General features: G+C 34.4%; 1 protein-coding gene across 3 annotated transcripts in view; it reads left to right on the forward strand.

Moving 5' to 3' along the window:
• Positions 1 to 23,568, forward strand: part of GLIS3 (GLIS family zinc finger 3) — a 146,868-nt gene that overhangs the window by 110,852 nt on the left and 12,448 nt on the right. For all 3 annotated transcript variants that reach the window (XM_026703749.2, XM_087926683.1, XM_087926682.1), the window contains 2 exons: positions 10,759 to 10,900; positions 20,196 to 20,343. In XM_026703749.2, the coding sequence (XP_026559534.1) occupies positions 10,759 to 10,900; positions 20,196 to 20,343 (290 nt within the window). The remainder of the gene's footprint in view (positions 1 to 10,758; positions 10,901 to 20,195; positions 20,344 to 23,568) is intronic.

Genomic DNA, 23,568 nt, shown 5'->3' on the forward strand with positions numbered 1-23,568 from the left:
TGAACTGAGCCAATTGTTTTGCCAACTCTTTCTCATGGTGGCTGCTTAGCTCCAACAACTGCTTCCTTTGGGGGATCAAAGGAGCCCGGGCGGGCAGATGAGGAATGGCTGGAAGGGGAGGGGCGAGTAGAGGCCTCAATGTGAGTGACATCAAGTTGGCCATGCCCACCCAGTCACATGACCTGCCATGCCCACCCAGCTGGCCATGAGGTAGATCATATTAGTGGTCTGTGGGATTTAAAATTATGAATTTAGTGGTCCCTGAGGTCCAAAAGGTTGGTGACCCCTGGCCTAAATGACCTCCTCCAGCTCTATGATACCAAAGGTTTATCATAACCTTGCCAATATCAGATGTATTTGCTAAGCGCAACTGATATGGAGAAGCAGTTTAACACATACACACACACACACCACACACACACACACACACACACACACACACACACACACACTCCAGAGTACAGATATTGACAGCTATGCATAACATATAACAGATAATGAGAGCTGGAAGGGACCTTGTAGGTCATCTAGGCCAACCCCCTGCCCAAGCGGGAGACCCTACACCATTTCTGACAAATGGCAGTCCAATCTCTTCTTCAAAGTCTCAAGTGATGGCGCTCCCACAACTTCCAAGGGCAAGCTGTTCCATTGGTTGATTGTTCTCACTGTCAGAAAGTTTCTCCTTATTTCCAGGTTAAATCTCTCCTTGTTCAGTTTCCATCCATTATTCCTTGTCTGGCCTACAGGCACTTTAGAAAATAGCTTGACCCCTTCCTCTCTGCGGCAGCCCCTCAAATATTGGAAGACCGCTATCATGTCTCCCCTGGTCCTTCTCTTTACTCTTTACTGGCCAAGCCCAGTTCCTGTAACCGTTCTTCATATGTTTTAGTCTCCAGTCCCCTAATCTTCCTGGTTGCTCTTCTCTGTACTTTTTCTAGAGTCTCAACATCTTTTTTATAATGTGGTCAACAAAACTGGATGCAGTACTCTAGGTGTGGTCTTACTAAGGCTTTATAGAGTGGTATTAGTACCTCCCTTGATCTTGATTGTATCCCTCTGTTAATACAATTTAGGATTGCATTAGCTTTTTTGACCGTTGCTGCACACTGCTGGCTCATATTTAGCTAAGATAGACTCTAAGATCCCTTTCACAGTTACTTCGATTGAGCCTGGTTTCACCCAGTCTATATGTGTAATTTTGTTTTTTCTTGACTTTACTTTTCTCTACATTGAATTTCATTTTGTTAGAAACGGCTGAGTGTTCTAGTCTGTCAAGATCCATCTGGATTTTGAGCCTATCTTCTTGGGTGTTAGCTATTCTTGCCAGCTTAGTATCATCTGCAAATTTGGTAAGTTCCCTTTCTGTTCCCTCATCTAAGTCGTTAATGAAGATATTGAAGAGTACTGGGCCTAAGATGGAACCTTGTGGCACCCCACTGCTTACTTCCCTCCATGTAGACTTATACCCATTAAGGACTACTCGTTGAGTACGGTTTGCCAGCCAGTTGTGAGTCCATCTAGTGGTGGTGCTATCTATTCCACTTTTTTCTATCTTACTAAGAAGTAGGTTGTGGTCTACTTTGTCGAATGCCTTGCTGAAATCTAAATATATTATGTCCACAATATTTTGCTGGTCTACTCATTTAGTCACTTAGTTGAAGAATGAAATAAGATTTGTTTGGCATGATCTGTTCTTAACAAACCCATGCTGACTGCTAGTTATTACTTTACTTGTTTCCAGATGTTGGCAGATCTATTTTTTTATTATCTTTTCCAGTATCTTCCCGGGTATTGATGTTAGGCTAATTGGTCTATAGTTTCCTGGGACTGTTTTTTTACTTTTTTGAAGATGGGAACCACACCTGCTCTTTTCCAGTCCTCTGGTAATTCTCTTGTGCTCCAGGATTTTTGAAATATATGGTGCAGTGGTTCTGTGATGACCTCTGCCAGCTCCTTTAAAACACTGGGATGTAATCCATCAGGCCCTGGTGATTTGTGTTCATCAAGATCAGACAGGTGTTCTGTTACTATTTTTTTTAACTTATTTTAACTTTTATTTCTGGTCTGTCTTTTACAGTTATGCTTTTGGTGGGTTGAGCTATGGTTTGTTTTTGCATGAAGACCGATGCAAAGAATGAGCTAAGCAGTTCTGCTTTCTCTCTGTTGCCTGTTACTTCCTTGCTGTCTTCTCTCTTTAGTGGACTGACTGTTTCCTTGATTTTTTTCTTGTTATTTATATGTTGGAAGAAACTTTTTTTATTATCTTTGACTTTTGTTGCAAGTCTTTGTTCGTTCTGAGCCTTTGCTTTCCTGACTTCTTCTTTGCAGATTCTGGCTATCTGCTGATATTCTGCCTTAGATGTATGTCCTTCTTTCCATTTTTTGTACTTGTCCTTTTTTTCTTTCAATTTGCCAGAGAGATCTTTGTGCAGCCATGCTAGTTTCTTCTTGATTTCTTGTTTTTCTTTCTCAGTGGTATTGTGCTGGTCTGGGCTTTTATGATCATACTTTTCAGAGTTTCCCAAGATTCTTGAGTTGTTTTCTCCTTTAGGATTTTCATCCATGGAATCTCTCTGAGTTTATTGAAATCAGCTCTTTTAAAATCCAAGACTCTGGTGTCATTATGTTCTATTGCTTGTATTTGTGTTATGTTGAATTCTAGTATGACATGGTCACTCTCACCCAAGGTTCCTGCAGTTTCAACTCCCTCTATCACTTCTCTGTTTGTAAGAATTAAGTCCAGTATGGCTGTCCCTCTAGTTTCACTCTCTACCTTTTGGACAACAAAGTTGTCAGTTAGGTTGGTTAGCATATACACATATGCCCTCCCCCTGTTTTAGATCAAGAAGGCCAGTTCAGCAGTGAAGTCCCCTCCTTCCCTCTTAGGTCTATGGTTTTTTTCAACTCAAAGCCCTGAATCCTGAATCTGTGCATTTTTTATTTATTCGCTTTGCTTCATTCCACTACTTCAAAAATCAAATTTAAGAATATTGGTTATTATCAAGGTATAGTTCTTGATGGAACAGTGGCTTCACTATTGTCTGTAATAGTGATATAATTACTTATAATTATGTAATGATTATTTAGAATAACACTTCATATTTCATAGTGATGTCATTTAATCAAGTTGAAATTTATATTATTAAAATACGGTCAGTCTGAATCTATGAAAATAGAACAATTCTGAATATACTATGAATTGTGGAAACCTGCCTTTTGGGACAAATAGGCACATTTTAAGATCATTTTGTGGGCTCGTTCACAAAATGGTTGCCCTGGTGGGTTTGGCCAATCATAAAATACTCTTACATCAAAAGACAAAGTAAATGCTGAGCTGCAGCCAGACATGTTTTGCTTTTAGCAATGCAGATTGTGCTTTACTTTACAGAAAGATAATTTTTCAGTTTTAATTGAAATAATGTACCATATCAAATAAAGAAGATAGGTAGAAGGTTTGTTAGTCTGCAATGAATATGTACAAGCACATTTTCATTCTTAGGGATCACTTGATCTGATTTCTGAGAAATCAGAAATGATATTTGCTGCAATTCCTAGAGTATTTTATCTAATTTGTAATTTCCAATTTGTTTATATCATATTGTAATGTTCTAATTCCTGCTGATGTTTTAGGAGTAGAATTCCTGGAATTTCTAGTTCCCTTACACGTTTTAGTTTCCATACATGAGGATGACATTAGAACAGAGAAAAGTGCTACATTGGAATCAAAATGCTTTGCCATATTTACATTTAACAGTTAGGTAAAAATTGTTTTGATGATTTTGGAAATTGTTTCCATTTGTAGAAATTTAAAACAGCAGCCGATAAAATTCTACTAAGATAAATTTTAGAAATTGGTGCCATGAAAAATAAATCAGGAAATTTATTTGTTCAGAAAATTAAATTTATTTTTCTAGAGTTTGATGAGATACTGCCATCCTAAGGAACTGTCCAGATAATGCTAAAAAGAAATCCACAGAAATGATTCTAATATCTAACTTCAGGAAAGATAAATATTAGCTTTTTTTAAATATATCAACTTTATAAATTGTACTCTTTGTTCTTTAGGATATATACTGCCATGATCATGTGATATAATAATTGTGCTTTCTATACAAATACCAGAACTGATTTCAAATTTTGCTTTTATCTATGTTTGCTAGACAAATAAACATTAATTGTGTCAATTTTTATTTTAATGGATATTTTTAATGGTACTATTTTGTTAAAATTGTATTGTTTAGAGTGATCCAACAATACGCTAGATTTACCTATTTAAATTTCTATACAATTTTAAAATGAAAAATGTATCTCTGATCTGAGAAGGAGAATAACATTCCTTATAAATTTAGCCATATAAAAAGACAAATAACATTAATGTTTAATTCTAACTGGCTGCAAAGATGTTTCCCTCTGCTTTGATACTGAATTTATTGATATTGAAGTCATGAACACCAGATGGCCCAGCCAGGCCTGTTGATTGTAGTAGTGGCATCCTGTCCTTTCACTGATGTTGAAATAAAATATAGTCCTATTTCTGCACATCAAGTAAGAGAAGAATATTTGTTACCTCAGGCAGTAAAATGCCCTATAGGAAAAAAATGTATTTTCTAGAAGCAAAGCCTTCTTTTAAAGCTATTCTTCTCCCACAAAATCAGATTTCTATGGGGTATAACCTGTTAATTATTTATAATTACACTAGACCTCTTTCATGTCACTTTTGTTTAGTAAGCCATACAATTCTTTCCATTGTGCAGGAGGGGAATTAAACATAAATGAACGGACAATACGCGGTTTTCCTTTCAGACTCCACTCATTGCTCACTAACTGATTGTACAAAGCTCTGAGTATTAAACTTGATTTAGATGATGAAATCCCAGCTTATTGAGTAGATATAGCTAAACCATTATGGTTCAGATGCAGCTGCTTCCTAGCTTCACTGAGTGCAAGCAGCAAAACAAATGACCAGGCCACATTTAATCATGATTTTCTGTTGCATCCATGTCACTTTCAAAAATGCTGAGTGGGAGTTATAGTCTCAGTACAGTCTGGTGATCACGAGACTAGGGAAAGACAGAGTGAAATTCGGTTAGCAGAATCCTTTCCTCCCCCCCCCCCTTTTTTCCTCCCCCCCTTTTCTTTTTAGTAAAACCAGGAAGCCATAGAAAGCATAAATAAAGTAATCCAAAGCTGATCCTATCATTATACAGTCTTGGGTCTACCTTAATGAAAGTTTGGGGTATCGCAAAGAGGTATTGCGTTCTTATTTACTTACTAAATTCTTACATTATTTTCACAGCCAGGCGTTCAGGAGAAAAGAGAATTGGGTTTTTTCTGCATTAAAATATCTCGGCTGGCCTTTCATATGTATGTTTGCTTGGGTTGTTTGAAAGTATACATTTTTATAAGCAAACTCCTTGGACTGACTTTTTATCAGAATATTTTTGACAACGTATCAATTGCAATAATATTGTCTAAAATTAAGCATAATCAGTTTCAACTTATATTTGTTTTTTTTAAAACCTTGCATTTAATTTCTCAACTATGGGGGAGGGAGTACTGCTCGTCTTCCAGAAAAAAATAGTAACTTTTTTTTCTATAAACTTATTTAAAATGTTAGCTACAAGACATAAAATATGATAGAGGATTAAGTTATAGGATGCTTCAATTCACTTGCCCTGCCACCAAGTTATTTCCTTCTTTTAAAATATAGATTCTTCAAAGCCCCAAATTGGCTTTGCAACATTAATTTTTAGTTTTAATTCCCTTTTTTCAAAACTATTTCTCATTGTTAAAATTACAAAAAAGACACTAGCAACAACAAAAGAAATAATTTCCACTCATTTGTTTTCTATGGCATTCAATCAAAATATTTCATTAATGCAAGAGGAATTGCATTTGGAGGCTAAGGGTCACCGAGCAGTGCCCATGGCAACTAAGAAGCCATTCTTCACAAAAATGTTGTAAAGAGTAAGTGTTTTAATCCTCAACTTTAATCTCCTTACTTCCTGTTCTCAAAATGGAATATAAATCAGAAGGTGCAGAGCAAAGGACAAGGATGCTGGCGGAAGAGGATTAGTGATGGGGGGGCAGACTTTAAGGAATGTAATCATGCTATTTAATGCCAAACTTCAGACCAAAATCAGCCAAATCTTTTGATTCTGCTGAATCTAAAACAAGAAAACAAATGTTGTAAATGATCAGAGGATTAGCCTTCTCCCCTCTATCTTTTTCTCACTATTACAACAGTAATTGGAATTATTGCAACTCAGAGGCTATTGAATTTGTACTACAGGTAGGCTAAATAAATTGTGCCTCCACTGATCTGTCTGAATTACTACTGTCATCAATAATTATTAATATACACTAGTTTATTCCTTCTGTGATATTGTAGACTCAAGACATTTCTTGATATATTATGCTGTTCTGCTTAAAGAAAGCTACCCAATCTTGTGTAGAAACAAATCTTAGATTTAGAGATATGTTGATGTTGCTTTATTGCGTCACAGCCATGTTAATTACATCGAACCAAAATAGGTTATCTTAGTTGATTTCACAAAGCAAAGGATTACAAATAAAAAAACTCACTATATCTTATAGTAATTAGCAACCAACTGCAACCTGACCTAGAAAAATGGATAATATAAATATAATTAATAATAAATATGATGAATAATAGATAGTTCACAGTGAGATGCCCAGGTTTGCTGATGGCCTTAAATTATTTAGGATGAATAAGAAAGGGACAGAGAAGAACCTCAAAAACATTTATCCAGCGTGGATGAATATTAAAATACAAACATGAACACTGTAAGTTAGCATAAGGTGATCCTTATGGGGCAAAATCAGTGTGACTTTGAATATACAGTAAACTGATAACAAATAACTAACCAGGAAGGAGATCTTGCTGGATAGATAGTTCAATGAAAATGTCTACTCTGTATGCAGATTCTAAACAAACAAACTTTATGAGGGATTTAATGGAAAGAGAACAAAAATATAATTGCCAGTATATTCTCTTTACAGTATATAAATCAGTGCATACAGTACTGTTTATTGCCATGAAACAGATGCTGTAAAAATGGAATAAATGTGGAGAGGGATGCTAAAGCATTTTCTTCTGGGGGGAAATAACAATATTTGTGAAAGTAGAATCTCATATTATTAGTCATTCAGTGACTATGAATGATGAATATGCACTGTACACTGTCACTCAAAGAAAAGGAATGAGGGTAGCCATTAATCTAGATGTCTTTAAAAGAGTTAATGCCTCCTGGTCATACTGGCAACATGGAATGTCCAATAAAGGACACAAAATTCCCTTTGAATTTCATTTCCTGCATGCTATTGTGCTTTTAGCCTGTTTGACAGCTTCCCCTATTGGCATCTTCCTCATAATGGGGACAGAATGCTTCCTTATTTTATTATTTATTTCTATTACTAGACTTATACCCCGCCTCTATTCAGTGCAACCCACGTGACATATATAATGTTCTCACCTTCTTGTTAAATCAACACTGAGAGACAGTGACTGGCCCAAAGTCACCCAGCTGACTTCCACGCTTTTAAAGAATGTCCGGTTTTGAGTTTTTAATCCAGCATCCACTACACCAAACTGGCTATGGATTTAGATTTTATTTGATACAGTATATCTCTTGTTATATTCTAATATATTATCTATTAGAGTTATATTTTTATTATCAGAAAGGAAAAAAATACATGAGATCACTGGAAAGTATGAGTAGCAAATGAATTAAACAAATGAATTAAATTATGAAAACTATAACACTTTATAGTTTTGTAGGAAAGGGATTTTGAACACAAATCACAATGCAGAACTGATGTATACTAAAATTCAACCATTGAAGGCCAAAATGCCAAAGATAAAAGAAGAGTACCATGTTGAAAGCTTCCTGCTAACTGCCATCATGAAAATATTTTATTGGTGTACTTACGAGAGCAGGTAGAGATTGTCCTTAGACTTTCATTTCATAAAATCTGTGTGTGGCTATGCCTGTTCATGGAAATATAGTTTGAGGTGAACATATGATCCAAAATATTTAGGAAAAGTTGCATTCATATATCTATTACATTAGACCAGACTATCATGTAATGAAACTTGCTTGGAAGACCTCTGTATTTTCTATTATATTTGCAAACCATGCAGCAAATATCAAACAAGTATGAGAAAACAAATATAGTATATTTCTTCCACATCTAATTAAGAGTTGGCAAGAAACAACACCAGAAGTTATAACGTTTGGAAACCTCATATTGTAAACTGGGTAAAATTGGTGTGTTAAAGGTATTGCTCACTCAGGTTTTGGGTGGAAAAGTGTCCTTGAGATATTTATCTGCTTAGCACATAACCAATATAAACCTTAATGTGATGTCAGTGTTTTTTTATGAATTATGAAGAGTGCACCTTAAGGATAAGCATTCTGGTGATCCCTTCCTCAGTAGTGCAAAATTTACAAGCAGAAATGGTGCATTTTTACATTTTCTTCTCCCATCTCTAGATGGGACTTTAAAGATTTAAATCTCAATTTCTTTATGATAATGATGATGATGATGATGTTGATGATGTGATGTTATGGCATTGATTTTGCCATAGTTTTGCTGCAATCAGAAAAGAGCATCACCTTGGCACGTTTAACCCTTCTCATTTGGCTCCATAATGCTTATCTAACTCTATAATGTCAGTCTTCAGAAGGACTTTTTAAATGATACAATAATTGGAAGTAGGAGTTCAAGTAATAAACGCACTTTGATTCCTTCTAGCATGCTTTTATAACAAAGATATCTGCAAGAATGAACAAATAAAAAGTATTTTTCTCCTGGCTAAATGTACTGAGAAGCATATTTTAGTGGCATATGATTTCTACTGAACAATAACAATTATTCTGAGTCTCCATAAGGCAAACAGAAATCTATGATAAGCGATAAGAAAAATGAAAAGAAAAGTTTTAATAGCTTTTGTGTTGGGAAGTTTGTTCGTGCTTAACATCAACTTAAAGCTGTTTTTCCATTCAAGTATAATCAACTGAAAATTGAGGAATTTAAGGCTGTTGTTCCCTTCTAATTACATCTACTTGCTTTACTAAATCATGGGTGATTATCCAATCAAATCTGAAATGAGAAAATGATGGGAATTGAATTTCCATTCATTGTTCTGCGAGCTTATAAAAATTAGAAGAACTGTCAAGAAAAATAATAATAAATTAGGGTAGATGGCGCCTTGTTTTCTAGGATACTTTGTTTCTGGAAAGTGTTCTTGTTTCCAGATGTAGAATGTATTCTGTTAAAATAAGAGTCCTATCTAAAGCAAAAATTAAATAGACTCCAATCCTCTGCGTATTTATCTGGACATTAACTCCATTGATGATTACTTCAAGAGTACAATCATAAGTTTGCTAAAGGTTGAAGTGTCTTTGTATGGATATGACCATTACTGAGTGTTGAAACCAGCATTTGGGACGAAAAGACAGAAGGAAGTTAACTTAGAGTAATAATTTCTTAAAGAATAGGCTGAGTAATAGACCAAGAGGGGATAAGAAAAATCCTTAACTCTCTATGTATAACTTATTGTCCCGTTGTAATCTATAAATCACGAGGACTGAAGCTTCAGTTACTAAGTTTAGGTGTCCAACCAATCTTATCACTAGAGCTTAGGCTGTTCTTCAAAGGCTAAGAAACAATACTTTTTCTTTTCACAGTATATTAAGAAACTTATTTTCTGCTTAAGTTCTGGTAGTTATTTTAAATGATTCTCCATCAGGCTTCTATAAACTATCACACTGCTTTTTTCCCCTCTACTCCTTTCTTTTCCTCCCCTCATCGAAATATCTCTAATGCCTCTGGAAGATAGAGTCATGTTCATGGTATATAAAACTGATAAATTGCCAGTGAGCTTAAGTAAAAACAAAACCCTGTTGAAGTAAATGTGTAGGGTAAATAATATAACCTTGAACTTCTTTTTGGAAAAGCTACCCTTTTGAACAATATCTCATAGTAATTCAAATTAATTGCAGAACATAGACTAAGAATATGAATAAAAAATGTAGCTTTGATCTCAGAAATGCATATGCATGAAAGTGATGAAAATGGCTGGTGAAAATGAAGTTCATGGTTACAGTATAGAAACATCTCTGAGATGAAGGATGGAGATGAATGAGAAATGTCCAAAAAACAACAACTCCTTTGAGTATCTTTTTACTTTTTAAAAATAGCTATGTAGTATAACCTTCAACAAAATCCCAAGTATAAAGAATTATTTTAAAGTTTAACAAGTATTAATAATGCTGTTTTGTTTTGCCTAAAATTATAGAAAGTTCTAGGGAAGATATACCCTACATACAGCTTTATAGGAAAAAATGCTGAAGAATTATATTTGAGATTAGCATAAACTGAACTGGCAGCTGACAACCAGCCACTGTTATTTAGTCACAGTACAAACCCTGAATTCCATATTTTGAGAATAGTTTTAAGAGGTAGGTGTAATTATATTCCTCCCCTCACCCCCCCTTTTTGGGTCTTTTAGTATATATAATAGGTAATCAGTTTCCAGATTTGGACTCTAGATTGTTGTCTGTAAAAGCGGAATTCTTAATATCTATAAGTCTTAAGGTATGACACAGTGAAACCTCTGGCCTCTCTTCCCCTTGGCTGTATTTTTGGAAATAAATCCATTTTTAAAAGATGCTAGTGGGGCATCTTGTGATTCAGAGGAAGTTCTAGCTTGACCTTCTGCTTTGCTTTCAGCTGCGTGCCACTACAGAACTTGACCAAGACATTCTCAATGACTGCCTGACTATCCAGCCCATTCAGGTCCCTTCATCTCCCCATGATGTTTCTGCCAGCACTGTCCAACAATCACCGGGACATGTCCATGACCTTTATCCAGGTATCGTAGTCTTTGATATTTTTTTTTGATTTGTTACATTTTGGGTTCAGAGATGTCAAACCAATCAGATCTAGATTTTCAAAACAACATCAGATATGGTGTAATTGTGTTTCTTTGTTGTTGTTGAGTTTTAAAAATAATAATACATAGAAATATGGTAATAGACAAAATAATTCAAAGAAATGTGACCACATTACTTGAAAAATCCCTTCCCAGCTCTTCTTCCAGAAAAAAAGTGTAAACTGTGAGCGAGAAAGAATGTGTCAGGTATCTATTGCTACAAGCCTAATATAGATTTATCTTTCCAGATGTAATATGAAAAAAAGGAAAGAAAGTAGCTGTTTTAGCCCAACTAATCATTTCCTCAAAATGCTTAATGGACTCCCTAAATCTTTACAAAAATTTACTGGGTATATACTTGATAAACAATAATATCTCTTGTAGATTTAAGTTTGTAGCAAAACATAGAATCGTTATAAAACATTTCCTACTTAAAAAAAAACCTAATAATGTCATTTAATGGATTTGCTTCAATTTTATGTGATTTTTACACCAACACCCCATTTTGTTTAGTTTTTGATATTTTTTTAAAAAAATCTTGTCATTGTAAAACAATTTTATTCTAGAATATAACATTGAGATTATTGACAAAATATTCTCAGTAATTACTGCTCTTAGATAAAATCATTATATTTTATTCACAAGCTTTTGAGGATGCTTCCAAGTAAAGCATTTATTGCTTAATTACACCATGTAATTAATGAAATATTCAGGGGAGGCCAGGAAACATTGTTTTCCATTTTTAACTCTTCCTTTCACCCATATCTTCTTCCAGGGTTTTTTTTTTTTTGCCTAAATAAACCTATTATAAGGGGAAATTTGCAATTGCTACATAATGCTTCTTGATTGGTAGCACTAGGAGTTTATTTGATTGGACCCTTGGACAATCAATTTAATTCATAACTTAAGTACAAGCTATTATGTTTTGCTGTTCAGTTGAATGGAATCCCATGTATTCATTGCTGCACATTATCACATGGCATGTTTATTTCATGGCATACAGAAAAGAAATACTGTACTTTAATATTGCTTCTGTCTGATTAATCAGGCTATAGGTTTTGTTAGGTAGCTATTTCAGTAACTCCTAATCTAGAAATAAAGTTCTATTATATGAAGCAAAGAAAAAAGGAAATAGGTGTCATGGAAAACATTTAATTACTTGGGAAGAAAATAGAACAGAACTGAAATGAAAAGATTTTCCAAGGTTATTGGTTTGATAAAACCGAATTACAATTAATGTCATAACATGAAAAATATAAGATTATTTTAAAATATTGAAACAGGCAGCTCAATTATTTTACATACAAATATTTTTTAAAAAACATGAACATCATGTTTTTCTTTCTTAATGAAAGTTATTACTCTAATATATCTTTCCATGACATTTTGACAAAGCCTTAATTTGGTATATTGTGTTAATTATGAGTTTGCATTAAAATTAAGAATGAGAAATAACAAATCTTTAAAATAAAATAATTGAGTGTTGATTGTAAAAGTGATTCTGCCCTTGAGGATCCAAACACACGGTTTGGGGGATTTTGAGCTTCCCTTTTTTTGAACACCTCTTTTGTTCTTCTCTTGGCACAATACAGGTAGTCCTCAACTTATGACCAGAAGTGAGCCTAAAATTTCCATTGCTGAACAACACAGTTGTTAAGTGAGTTTTGCCCCATTTTGCGACCTTTCTTGCCACAGTTTTTAAGTGAATCACAACAGTAGTTCAGTTAAGTGAATCTGGCTTCCACCTTGACTTTATTCATCAGATCGTAAAAGATGATCACATGACCCCAGGATACTGCAATCATCACAAATACATGACAGTTGCCAAGGGACCAAATTTTGATCACATGATTATGGCGAGGTTGCAATGGTCGTAAGTGTGAAAAAATGGACATAAATCACTTTTTAGTGGCATTGTAACACTGAAAGGCCACTAAACTAATGGATATACGCAGAGCACTACCTATACAGAAGATGCAAAATTATATATATACAAATAAGATGTGTTGCATCTTATATTTATGAAACAAACAACTTGATCATTGTATATCAGTTCATAGCCATCTGAAGCTAGCTCCAATGATACTAAAATGGCTAGCCCAATGATGCACACAAGTTATGTAAGCGGGGGGGAGATTGCATCACAACAACACAATTCACATTTGGACATCTTCCCACTTCTGGGGTTATCTGTGTAAATTGTACCTGCTCAAATTGCTTCTTTTGCATATACAGAACAAAATAAAAGATTTTTATTCCTTTGCAATCCCAGACTTAATAAAGATAAGAAACAATCCAATATGAAAAGAGAAATTAATACATGTAAAATGTGTTTTGTCCATTTTACAGACAAAGAGGCCAGGAATTAATCTACATTAATTTGAAAAACATTCCATTTTTTTCATGCTTTTTAACCTGTTAATTAAAAGAATCCAAAATTCCCAGAACTTTGATTAGAGGGAAAGATTTATTGATAGAATATTGATTGTATTTGAGTAAAGGTTTTTTTTTTTAAATTTTTAGTCTTTTCAGAACCCCATCGATTTCCCAGACAACATGGTTTGAAAAATAGATAATTATTATTAACAGATCAGGTGAACTCGTAATAAGACACCTCCTTTTAATTACAAAGCCTATTATAACTTTTGTGATTAATTTTACTCTATAGTTCTTATAGTTATTTTCAGAGTTAATTTTTGAGAAGGAAAAGCATCAGCAATATTCTAACAGGCTGGTATTATACTTCACCACAGTAAATTACTATTTATTGCGTATTACACAATGTATTACTACTCTTCTCATCCTTCCTAGTACCTATCTTATCCCACTGATGACTATAACCATGTTGCTTGTACCTTTACAATTTATATTGTTTTAGTTCCCTAGTATGATTTGATTGCTAATTAGTAACCTATGACTATCACTAAGTGTTGTATCTTATGATTCTTGATAAATGTATTTTATCTTTTCTTTATGTACACTGAGAGCATATGCACCAAAGACAAATTCCTTGTGTGTCCAATCACACTTGGCCAATAAAGAATTCTATTCTATCTTATCCTACCCTAACCTATCCTAACCTTTTCTTTTCTAATGAACATGCTCTGAAACAATATACATGGCAGAGATATAGAAGGAAAAGTGAAATTCACAATGTAGTTCCATCAATCTTTCCAAGACATCATAGCTGTTTTGTTGCTTGCTGATGCCATTCAAATTTGCTTTCAGATATTTTTAGTGATTGGCAGCTGGAACAATTGATTAAGAGAGACAGATGAACATATTGGAAACTCTTATTGCTTTTGTGATTAAGAGCCAGTGAAATCCTCAAAGCAATAAATGTGAGCTATGAATTAAAATCTGTTTGGCTAAAAAATAAGGTCTTTGCACCAGATCTTTCCCCTGCCAAAGAGCTGCCTCTTTCCTAATTCAGAAGAGAGTTTCTCATTAAAATTCTTTTCTCCTCTTAAAAATGAAATAGTGATGACTGCCATTATTTGCATTTATTTATGACAGGCTATCTTAAATCTTTTATTTTCCACAATACAGTAGAACACATTTTCCCTTTGTTAGCTGTTTATTCAAGTGGGGGAGAAATTCTTTAATTATAAAATGAGTAGTATCGCATACAATCATGGAATTTTTTTAAAATATTGAGTTAATTGATCTATGAAGTTTTTGTGTAAACAGTAAACAACTTGATACTACACACATCTGGTTAGAAATAAGTCCTTTTAATTGGGTTTATGTCAAAGTAAATAAGTAAAAGAAAGCAGTCTTAAGAGTTACCTAATGAGATTAGCACCATCAAAATCACTAGGAAGTTCATATTCATAAAGATTCATAAAATGAATCTTTTAAGTTATGTATAAACATGTAATTAGCTATAAGCGCTATGGATTCTGAGAACAAAAATCTGTTTAAGTATTTTATGTTATTTTTAATTTTGGTTCAAATGGCTGCTTTCCTTTTCTAGTAAATTGGAGAAGGTACTCGTTTCCATTCTAAGTCTTCACTCCATGTAAGAGAGCATAGTACCATTATTTTAAAAGCTGAAAATATGAAACTCAAGTTATGAGAATGCAATTTAATTTAAGCCTTAAATATATCCACCACTTTCAAAGCGGGCAGAATATGACTGGCATGGGGGACCCAATTAGTTACAAAGCCAGTACTTTTCTCTATTACCCTTTCAGTCCTCTTTCCCAGAAAATGGCCCCATCCTTTTCATTTTCTACAAAAACTTGGATGCCCAGAAGTATTTAAGAAAATAGAGGATACTGAAGACTGACATCAATTACTTTGCAGCATGACAACTTCTCATTCATAACAACAGCCACAACATGTGTAAATAATCAAATAGGCCAAGGAATATGAAAAGACAGATATCTGTGAGCACTGGTATATTTAATTGCAGTATTGTGAAGCTGCTCAATTTAGTCAATAAATACATTCCAAAATATTAAAAAATAATGTTCATGTATTGAATGATATCTAAAAATATGCCTTTGCACTCCTAAACTGCAGGCTGTCAGGAGTAGACTCCTGGCTGTCAGTTTGAACAGTAGGGTTCAAATGATAGTTCCGTTCATTTTACAATTCCTCAGACATAAAAGGGAAACCTTTATAGTACTTTTACATTTGGCTTATAAAAAATAGCTAGGCATATTTAAAGAGAGAAGATATTTTTTTAATCTGAAAAACAGTGTACAAATAATATACTTAGGACAATGAATTTCAACAGTACCAGTAATTAAGATGAGAAAAGATGGCAATTCTATATTTGGAAAAAAAAAATATTTAAATTATAGAGTACTTTCTGTTCTTAGAGGGAAAGTGTTCTTAAGCACTAATTTGGCAACAGTTTAAGAATGCTATCTGTCATATCTTAATTGTAAGTGCAATAACATTATCCATTACCTCTATGTATTTTTTTTCTTTTTCTTTTGGAACAGATAAATGTGAAGCCTCATACAGACATGCTTTGTTTCTAATAGATTATGTATGAGTTGAGAAGCATCCAAGTGATGAGATATTATACAATGACTGCATAATTTTTACTAAATATTTATCACAATTATCTGTCTCTCTTCTCTCTTTATCTTTTTCTCTAACATACATTCATAAATATGCATACACACCTACACACCATGTGTAGACGTGTGGATGTACATTTAGAGATAAAGAGATGGTATCTTCAGCTCCCCAGAATATACTTGTTTTCATAGAGTAGCTCTGTGAGTATGTATGCACACATGTATTTATGCATGCAGTAGGCAGAAAAAATGGAAGGAAATATTTCAGATTCATTTCCCTCTTTCTTTTTCCTTCTCTTTCAGGTGCAGACACCCCCCCTCTTCCTTATACTGAAAAAGTAGCACTTACACTTATAGTAAATATCCTATTGACACCCAGGGTATATTGCTTCCCCTCGTAAATCAGAATACCCCTCTCATCCACCAAGGGGAGAAAGGTTTGTTAAATCTTTTCTGCCCATATCACTCTTTCAATCCCATCTAAGGATTACTTAGTCACACCTAAAAGGAAATTGGAAATAAATTATGACTAGATAAAACAGTATAGTTTTTCACACAGGTCATGGACAGCCAGCCTATATCTCTTTCTTTTTCTGAAGTTGAAGCATAAGTAACATTCCTTAAATGTTTAAATGTTATAACTGGGAGAATTTCCCTGGGTTTCTTTTCTCCTGAGCCGGGAAAAAAGAGGCCTCTCTTTTTATTCCAAGAACAATAATGGAGTTCTTTAGATGTAGGAAGTTTAGACATAAGTGTTACATTGTCATGCCTTTTAATCTGGTTTGCTTTCTGTGATCAATCTCCTGCCTACAATGCTATCGCTCTGAGCAATCCCAGCATTTTGAGTTTATTGCCTTTCTCCAGCTTTTGAGGTCACCGGATACATTGTATCTCCACCTTAATTTGTCATTCAAACAATGTATCTTATGAATGGAGACAAGGTCTCTGGCAATAAGCATTACCAGTGGTCGGAAATGAACAGTTAAAAAAAAATGGGAAAGATGGGGGTATTTTCCCATGGGGATTTCTTTTCAGTTCTTGGGGAATATTCTGCTGGGGGTTTGCATCTAATCCGGTGGGAGTCTTAATTTGGGGTGGGTGGGTTTCAAAACAAACTACATAACCCCCACCCCAATAACAGTACTCTATCTCCAGTCTCAGGGAACTCTAAAGCTGCGAAGGGTCTTTTAGAAATATAAATCATTAAGAAAATATGCACAGCAGCCACGAAATGCTGATAGGGTAAGACTGTTCTATTCTAGAGTGAAATAGACTCTTCTGCAGCTGAATGCACAAAGCAAAAATGTGTTCCAGGTCTCCTTATTAATTAATATTAGTAATGGTGACAAAATCAGGCAACCCACACCCCTGGTTCAGCATCAGCTTGCCTATAATGCTAGTTGCTAGGGGATAAATTACAAAGGAGGAATGTTGACTTCATACTTTTTAGCTGGCTGTTATTGAAAACCCAATGTTGGACTCTAAATGAACCTTTGCCTTGTTCCAGCACTTCAGTGCATCAATTTATGGTCCTTCTCTGTGACATAGTAAAACTAGTTAGATTAAGTATACAAAACATATCTCTTTACCAAAATAGTGGCAGTAATTATTTCACACAAAATCATATCAAAACAGTCTCGGCATCCTAACTGGCACCAGTCACATTCCAGTAACAAAAGAAAAATTCCCCATGTCTTTATAGGCAAACATAAAGAGCAAACAATTTCCTTCCTTCATATTAACACTGTCACCCTGTCCGTTATTATTATTATTATTCATTATTCTTTTAACCACTCCTTGCTGGAGTGTTTTATTACAATATTTTGCTGCTCAAGTGACAGTAGTGATTAAAATTTTCCACCAGTCAAAATGCCTTGTTTTAGTAATATTTAATAAGCGATGGATGTATGGGGAAATCAAAATTTATCTTACGTTTTCATAGTGGTTTGTAATACCAATTTCCAGGAGTTTGTTATCCCTAGAATCGATATCATACGCCTTTCTCGTTCCCAAAGGAACGAGAACAATTGAACAATTTTTATTTAATTATTGAAAAGAGGACTCACAGAAACTTGAGGGAGCTTTTAAAGAGAACTGGGAACTAGGGAAAGACATTTTTATCATTTCTTAGGCTGTCTGGGGAATGGGGGTAGGCATTGTGATAACTGAGAGGATATAAGGACCAGGATGAGATGTATGGAAACTATCAGCTGGAGAAAGGCCATAAGGCTAGAAGGAGGACAAAATGGAGAAGGACTGTTTTGTATATATATCTTCAGTTTTTATGCTTTTTGTGTGAGATTAGTAGCTTGTGCATTTGTGCATTTTGATACTGACATCCCTTTATTAGATTATATAAACTTTTCCCTTAAAACTAATTGAAATAATGAATTTTAATCCACAGACACCCTAGGAGTGAAGTCTTCTTCTGACAAACATGAATTCCATGTTCCACTTTAACATGTAACTCTTCTGTCAGTCCCACCAAATGTATAGAACTTTAGCATAATGACTTTATGATTTTATGATACTAGCAGCTCTTCAAACTATGCCTCTGGATTTCTGTTATGATATGACAACTCATTTACAAATATATTAAGTTTTTTTTCTAGTTCTGCAGTTGTATGGGGGGTTGCCATTAGGCAGAACTATCTGAACTTTAATAACATCCTTTCAATATTTGCTTCTTTAATAGTTTTAGAGAATACATGATGGTAAAATTATGAATTTGAATTATGGAATCCTAGATAGGATTTTATGCCACTAAGTCTTACTTAAGACTGGAATCCAAATAAAAGTAGGAATTCTAGCCAAGATAGAAGGGGGTTACTTTCAGTTAATTTCCACTGATCTTTATGAGTTTAAAACTGTAAATGATTGTAGAAGACGTGTATCTTCTTTGACTACTAAGTTTGGACATTTGGGGAGAAGGTATAGCTAGTAACACAAGAAGTAACTTCCACCTATATTCTGCTGTATCACCCATTGAGGAAATATTGTAACTCCTGCTTGAGAAGAGAAAAAAAATCTTATATTTAATTGTTTTAAAAAGCTGGTTATTTTTGGTGATCTTGCTCCAACTGAAATATCAGTTCAACTTTTTACAGTTCCAAATTTTGATGTGGAATTGAGCCAAGTATCATAATTTCAGCTAATTATATGTAATAGAAGTACTGTACATCCTTAAAGCTGATAAACTCAGATGGAAAATTAATTCTATGCAGAAAGAAATTAAAGAACTTAATGAAAGGATATTTTGATCTTTTAGGGTTAGAGTTAGCTCTCAAAAAAGGCAAGCATATCAGATAGTTGTATATGTCAAGAAAAACTGATTCAATTCCAAGTCCTTTAATTAAGTAAAATGTTCTGAACTTTGAGTTTTCCTTAAGCAGTTCAGCAAGATGAGTAACCTCTAGGGATTGTTATGGATAAATATTTTTCAGTGCTGTTTTCTCTTAAAGACTTAAATATAGTAATGTATTGTAAACAAGGTCCCTAAAATTTGAAGTGCATCTGTGAATGGAATGTAGCAAAATTGATTTTTAAAAAGATATTGATGAAATGTTACTTTCTTGGTTTTTAAACTGGCTCTTATTGAATAATGGAAGTACTAGATGACATGACTGTTTACAAGTTGTTTAAAAATTAAGCTGTATTACATATATATAGTACAGCTCAATTATAGCAATAGCACTTAAAGTTAAACCTCTTCACAGTGCTTTACAGCCGTTTTGAGGGAGTTTCCAGAGTCATCCTATTGCCCCCAACAATCTGGGTCCTCATTTTATTGATCTCGAAAGGATGGAAATCTGAGTCAACCTTGAGCTGGTGTGACTCAAACTGCTGGCAGCCGGCAATCAGCAGAAGTAGCCTGCAGTTCTGCATTCTAACCACTGCGCCACCACGGCTCTTATAATTATGCATTGTATTTCATCTAGTTGTAATGTGTTTTTTTCTTTTATTTTCATACTTAGTATATTTGTTTTCCTTTTTAAAAACTATATTAAAGGCTTTAAAAAAAAAAGAAAAGAAAAAAGGATCCCCTGCAGATGGTTCTCTAGGCTCTGTTTATATATAACTGTATGTAAAGGAAGCTCATGTTTCTGGGATTACTTTTGAAAATCACAATCATGCACAATTGAAGGACAAATCTAAACGTGCCTTTCATATTAACTGGGAATGCTTTTGCATGGTTACAGCTACCATGTTCTCCAGCACTCATTCAAATCCAAGTGCAACTGCTGTGGGCAATGAACCCCCCTCGCATGCTGTGAGACTCTCTTCACCGAGGCACAGTATTCATGAGAGCCCTCACAACCCATCAACCGCGGATCCAGGAACAGAGAGGTAAGGCCGTTTTCCCTACCATCCAGTCCCCCCCTCCCCTCCCCACTTTTTGCATCTGATCATTTTGAATAGAAGAAATTGTCTACAGATTATCATCTCAAGCTTTCAAAGATAGAAAGCAATTGGGGTCTACATGAAGAGTGCACAGCCAATTTCCTAGTGAAATTCAAAGGTAAGAAATCCTCAGGTATCAAATATTTATTGCAAGAAAAATCTTCCTGAGGTATTGTCTGTATTATATATTCCAGAAACATTTTCATTAATAACTGACTGTTGGTACTAAAGGAATGGTTTTATAAAACCAAGCAGTAGCTTCGGCTCCTCAAGGAGGAGGACTTTTTGCAAAGGATGGGCCTCAACAGCATTTCCTATTCTCTAATACAATCTTCAGCGGCTTACATGTTTCTGCTTGGTTTTGTTGAAGTAGTCCTATCCTTTTGGACTGAAGGAATGTATACAAGAGCAGTGATGGGGGAAAACATTTTCAATTTTATACAGAAGACAAGATCAACTAAAAATCAAGCTAAAATAAAGTACCTTTTCCGATTAACACTGAACTAGATTCTAATGTAACATGCACAAATACAAAAAGTCCAAGATAGCTTGCATTGCCATTTTTTCTTCTCTTATGTGACATCAGGAAGAGAGTTCAAACTTTATTTTAAATATACCTCATCCTTCACTAAATGTATACTGATAACTGGTTCAAACAGGAAAGCTAAACATTTTAGCTTTTACTGGAAAAAAATTATAATGTTGTTTTGATTGCTATGTTAAGTAACATTAAGGACACCCAAAATGTAAAAGAAATAAACAATGAAAAGCAGTATGTTTAAGAAAACCTACCAACAATCGAAGTTGCATTAAGCCTTTTCCCTCCAGTACCTTTTATTCTGACCATTTTTTCCCCAAAGTTGTTGATTGTCCCAGAGTTGGGAAACAATTTGAATTGTTTTTATTCTGTCATAGAGCAGCAGCCAGCCGTAAATGTTTAATTAGTGAGTGATGTTGAGGAAAGGTTTAAACTCTTCTTCTCTTGTGCCATCGTTTTTCATTGAAAAGTAACATATGAGAAAAATCCAATAATATAACTTCTATATCGCATAAAATTGAGCTTCAAAAGTATGTTTCATGAGGACAAGATTCAAGGAGAGAAGGAAGACTACTTATGGGTAGAAATTTTCTATGGTTGTTCCACTTGGATACACGCAGAAGATTAATTTCTTTTGTAACAGAATTGGAAGCAAACAGAGAAGATAAGGTTTAGCCTTGAAAACACAAAGCAGAAGCATTTTTGCTCTACTATAGTTGCTAGAAATACCTAAGAAAAAAGAGAGCTTTCGGGAAAGGAAAAACCAATTTGAAAAATAGGAGAAGTTGAAACAAAGATGGAGAATTCTGAAGTTTTCTGGCCTAGCACAAAAACAAACAACATTCCCCCTCCCCCTCAAGTGGAACAAACAAAATAACAAAGTATCTCTCCCCCCTCCCCACCATTTCTGGGTTTGGGCAATAAGGGTACCTTCTCCTTTTGAAATCATTTGAATGAAACAATATAGCTCTTCTGATATTTAGGGATAAATTGGGAGGAGAGGAAAGTGCTGTCAAATAGAATTGAAGTGGATGGATGCTGTAAGGAAAAAAAATATTATCTACTCTTCACTGATAATAAAACTGATAAACCCAAGTCTTCATCACAATAGAGAGATTATTTTATAAAACTACAATTATAGAATGATATCATTTTGTTACAAAGAAATACCCTTGGTGCTAAAGACATATGTGCTGCAGGAGGGAGAGAGGGAGGAAAGAAGGAAGGAAGGAAGGAAGGAAGGAAGGAAGGAAGGAAGTCAAATGGGTGCCAAAACTTATGAACAAGCTTCTGAAAATTCTGACAAAGGTTTCTCAACCTTGCTAAACTTTTTTAGCTTTATTATTCTGTTTTCAGTTAGATGCTTATGTGAACTAACTTTGCCTCTACTTTTTTGAAAGAAACAGAATAATGTAATAGATACTATTGTCTTGAAAACAATTAAGTGAGGCTTAAAACATATATGGCTGTTTCTACATTACAATAAAGATCTGCAACACTTGATAACTTTTAAGGGGCAAAAATCTTTATTTGATGATATAAAATGGGAGGCGATGCATCATGCGGATTGTTGGGATTGATTTAGCAGAGTGAATTTGAGGAAATTAATGAAATGGTAAATGATGTAATCTTGTTAAAAGCTTGGGCTTATCTTGTCATCCATTTAGTTGGGTTATGCTTTTTCTAGGTATGTTAAAATTATAATATAGACTAATAACCTCAGTCAATTCTAAACCACCTATGATAATTTACTAGGAGATTACCCAGCCAGCTTATTTCATGTCACCAAAGTGTAAGGAATTCAAAAAGTAATGGTATTGCCAACTATATAGCCAGGCCCTGGGCAATGAAAAAATGAACAATATATATGAGTTGATCTCATCCTTTGAAGTCAAAACTGCTTTTTTTAAAGCAGCAAATTTTACTTTGAAATATACTGTACTGCAGGGCATAGACGCCATTTCGCGTAGCAATTTCCTAGAGGTTACAAGCTAGTATTGATTGTGCTATATGCAAATTTTAATTTGCTGTTCCCTCAGTAGCACTGTGATTTATTTAGGCAGAGATCTTGGTTGAAATAAGGCCAAGCACCTCTTTTGTGAGAGGCAATATAAGTGAATGCTATAGTCACCAACTGGAGTAACCCAGGAATTCATGAAGCAATTCATAAATCATTAAAAAATATCCACTAAAGTCTGTAAGAAAGAAGGCCTGTCTGGCAATACAAAATGTGCTACAATCAGTTGGAAGGCTTTCTGAGATTAAAAGATCTAACTGCACAATAGTTTCTAGAAGATTTTGTTTTGTCTGTTACTGGGTGACAGTTACTGCTATTCTTCATGAACTCAGGTAAATTTTGCAAAAAAAAGAAAAACCAAACAACTTAAAAGAAAAAATTCAGCTGTGAGACTAAAAAGAAGTTCTAGAAGTTTAGAAAAGAAAGTAATCTATCTGCGGTATCCTGATCCTTCAACACTTAACAAATGATTGTATGAATGCAGCTAAAGTGGATGTATTTGTACATTTGTACAAGCTAATTGAGACATTAGTTTCTTGTTCAAAGCACTAAACGCAAAATGTACATTCTAAAGCTAAGTGAAGATCAAAACCAAGGACATGACATTTCTCTACTC

This window comes from Pseudonaja textilis, chromosome 2, assembly GCF_049901715.1.
Source record: "Pseudonaja textilis isolate UNSWEBS1 chromosome 2, rPseTex1.2, whole genome shotgun sequence".
Classification (NCBI taxonomy): Eukaryota; Metazoa; Chordata; class Lepidosauria; order Squamata; family Elapidae; genus Pseudonaja; species Pseudonaja textilis.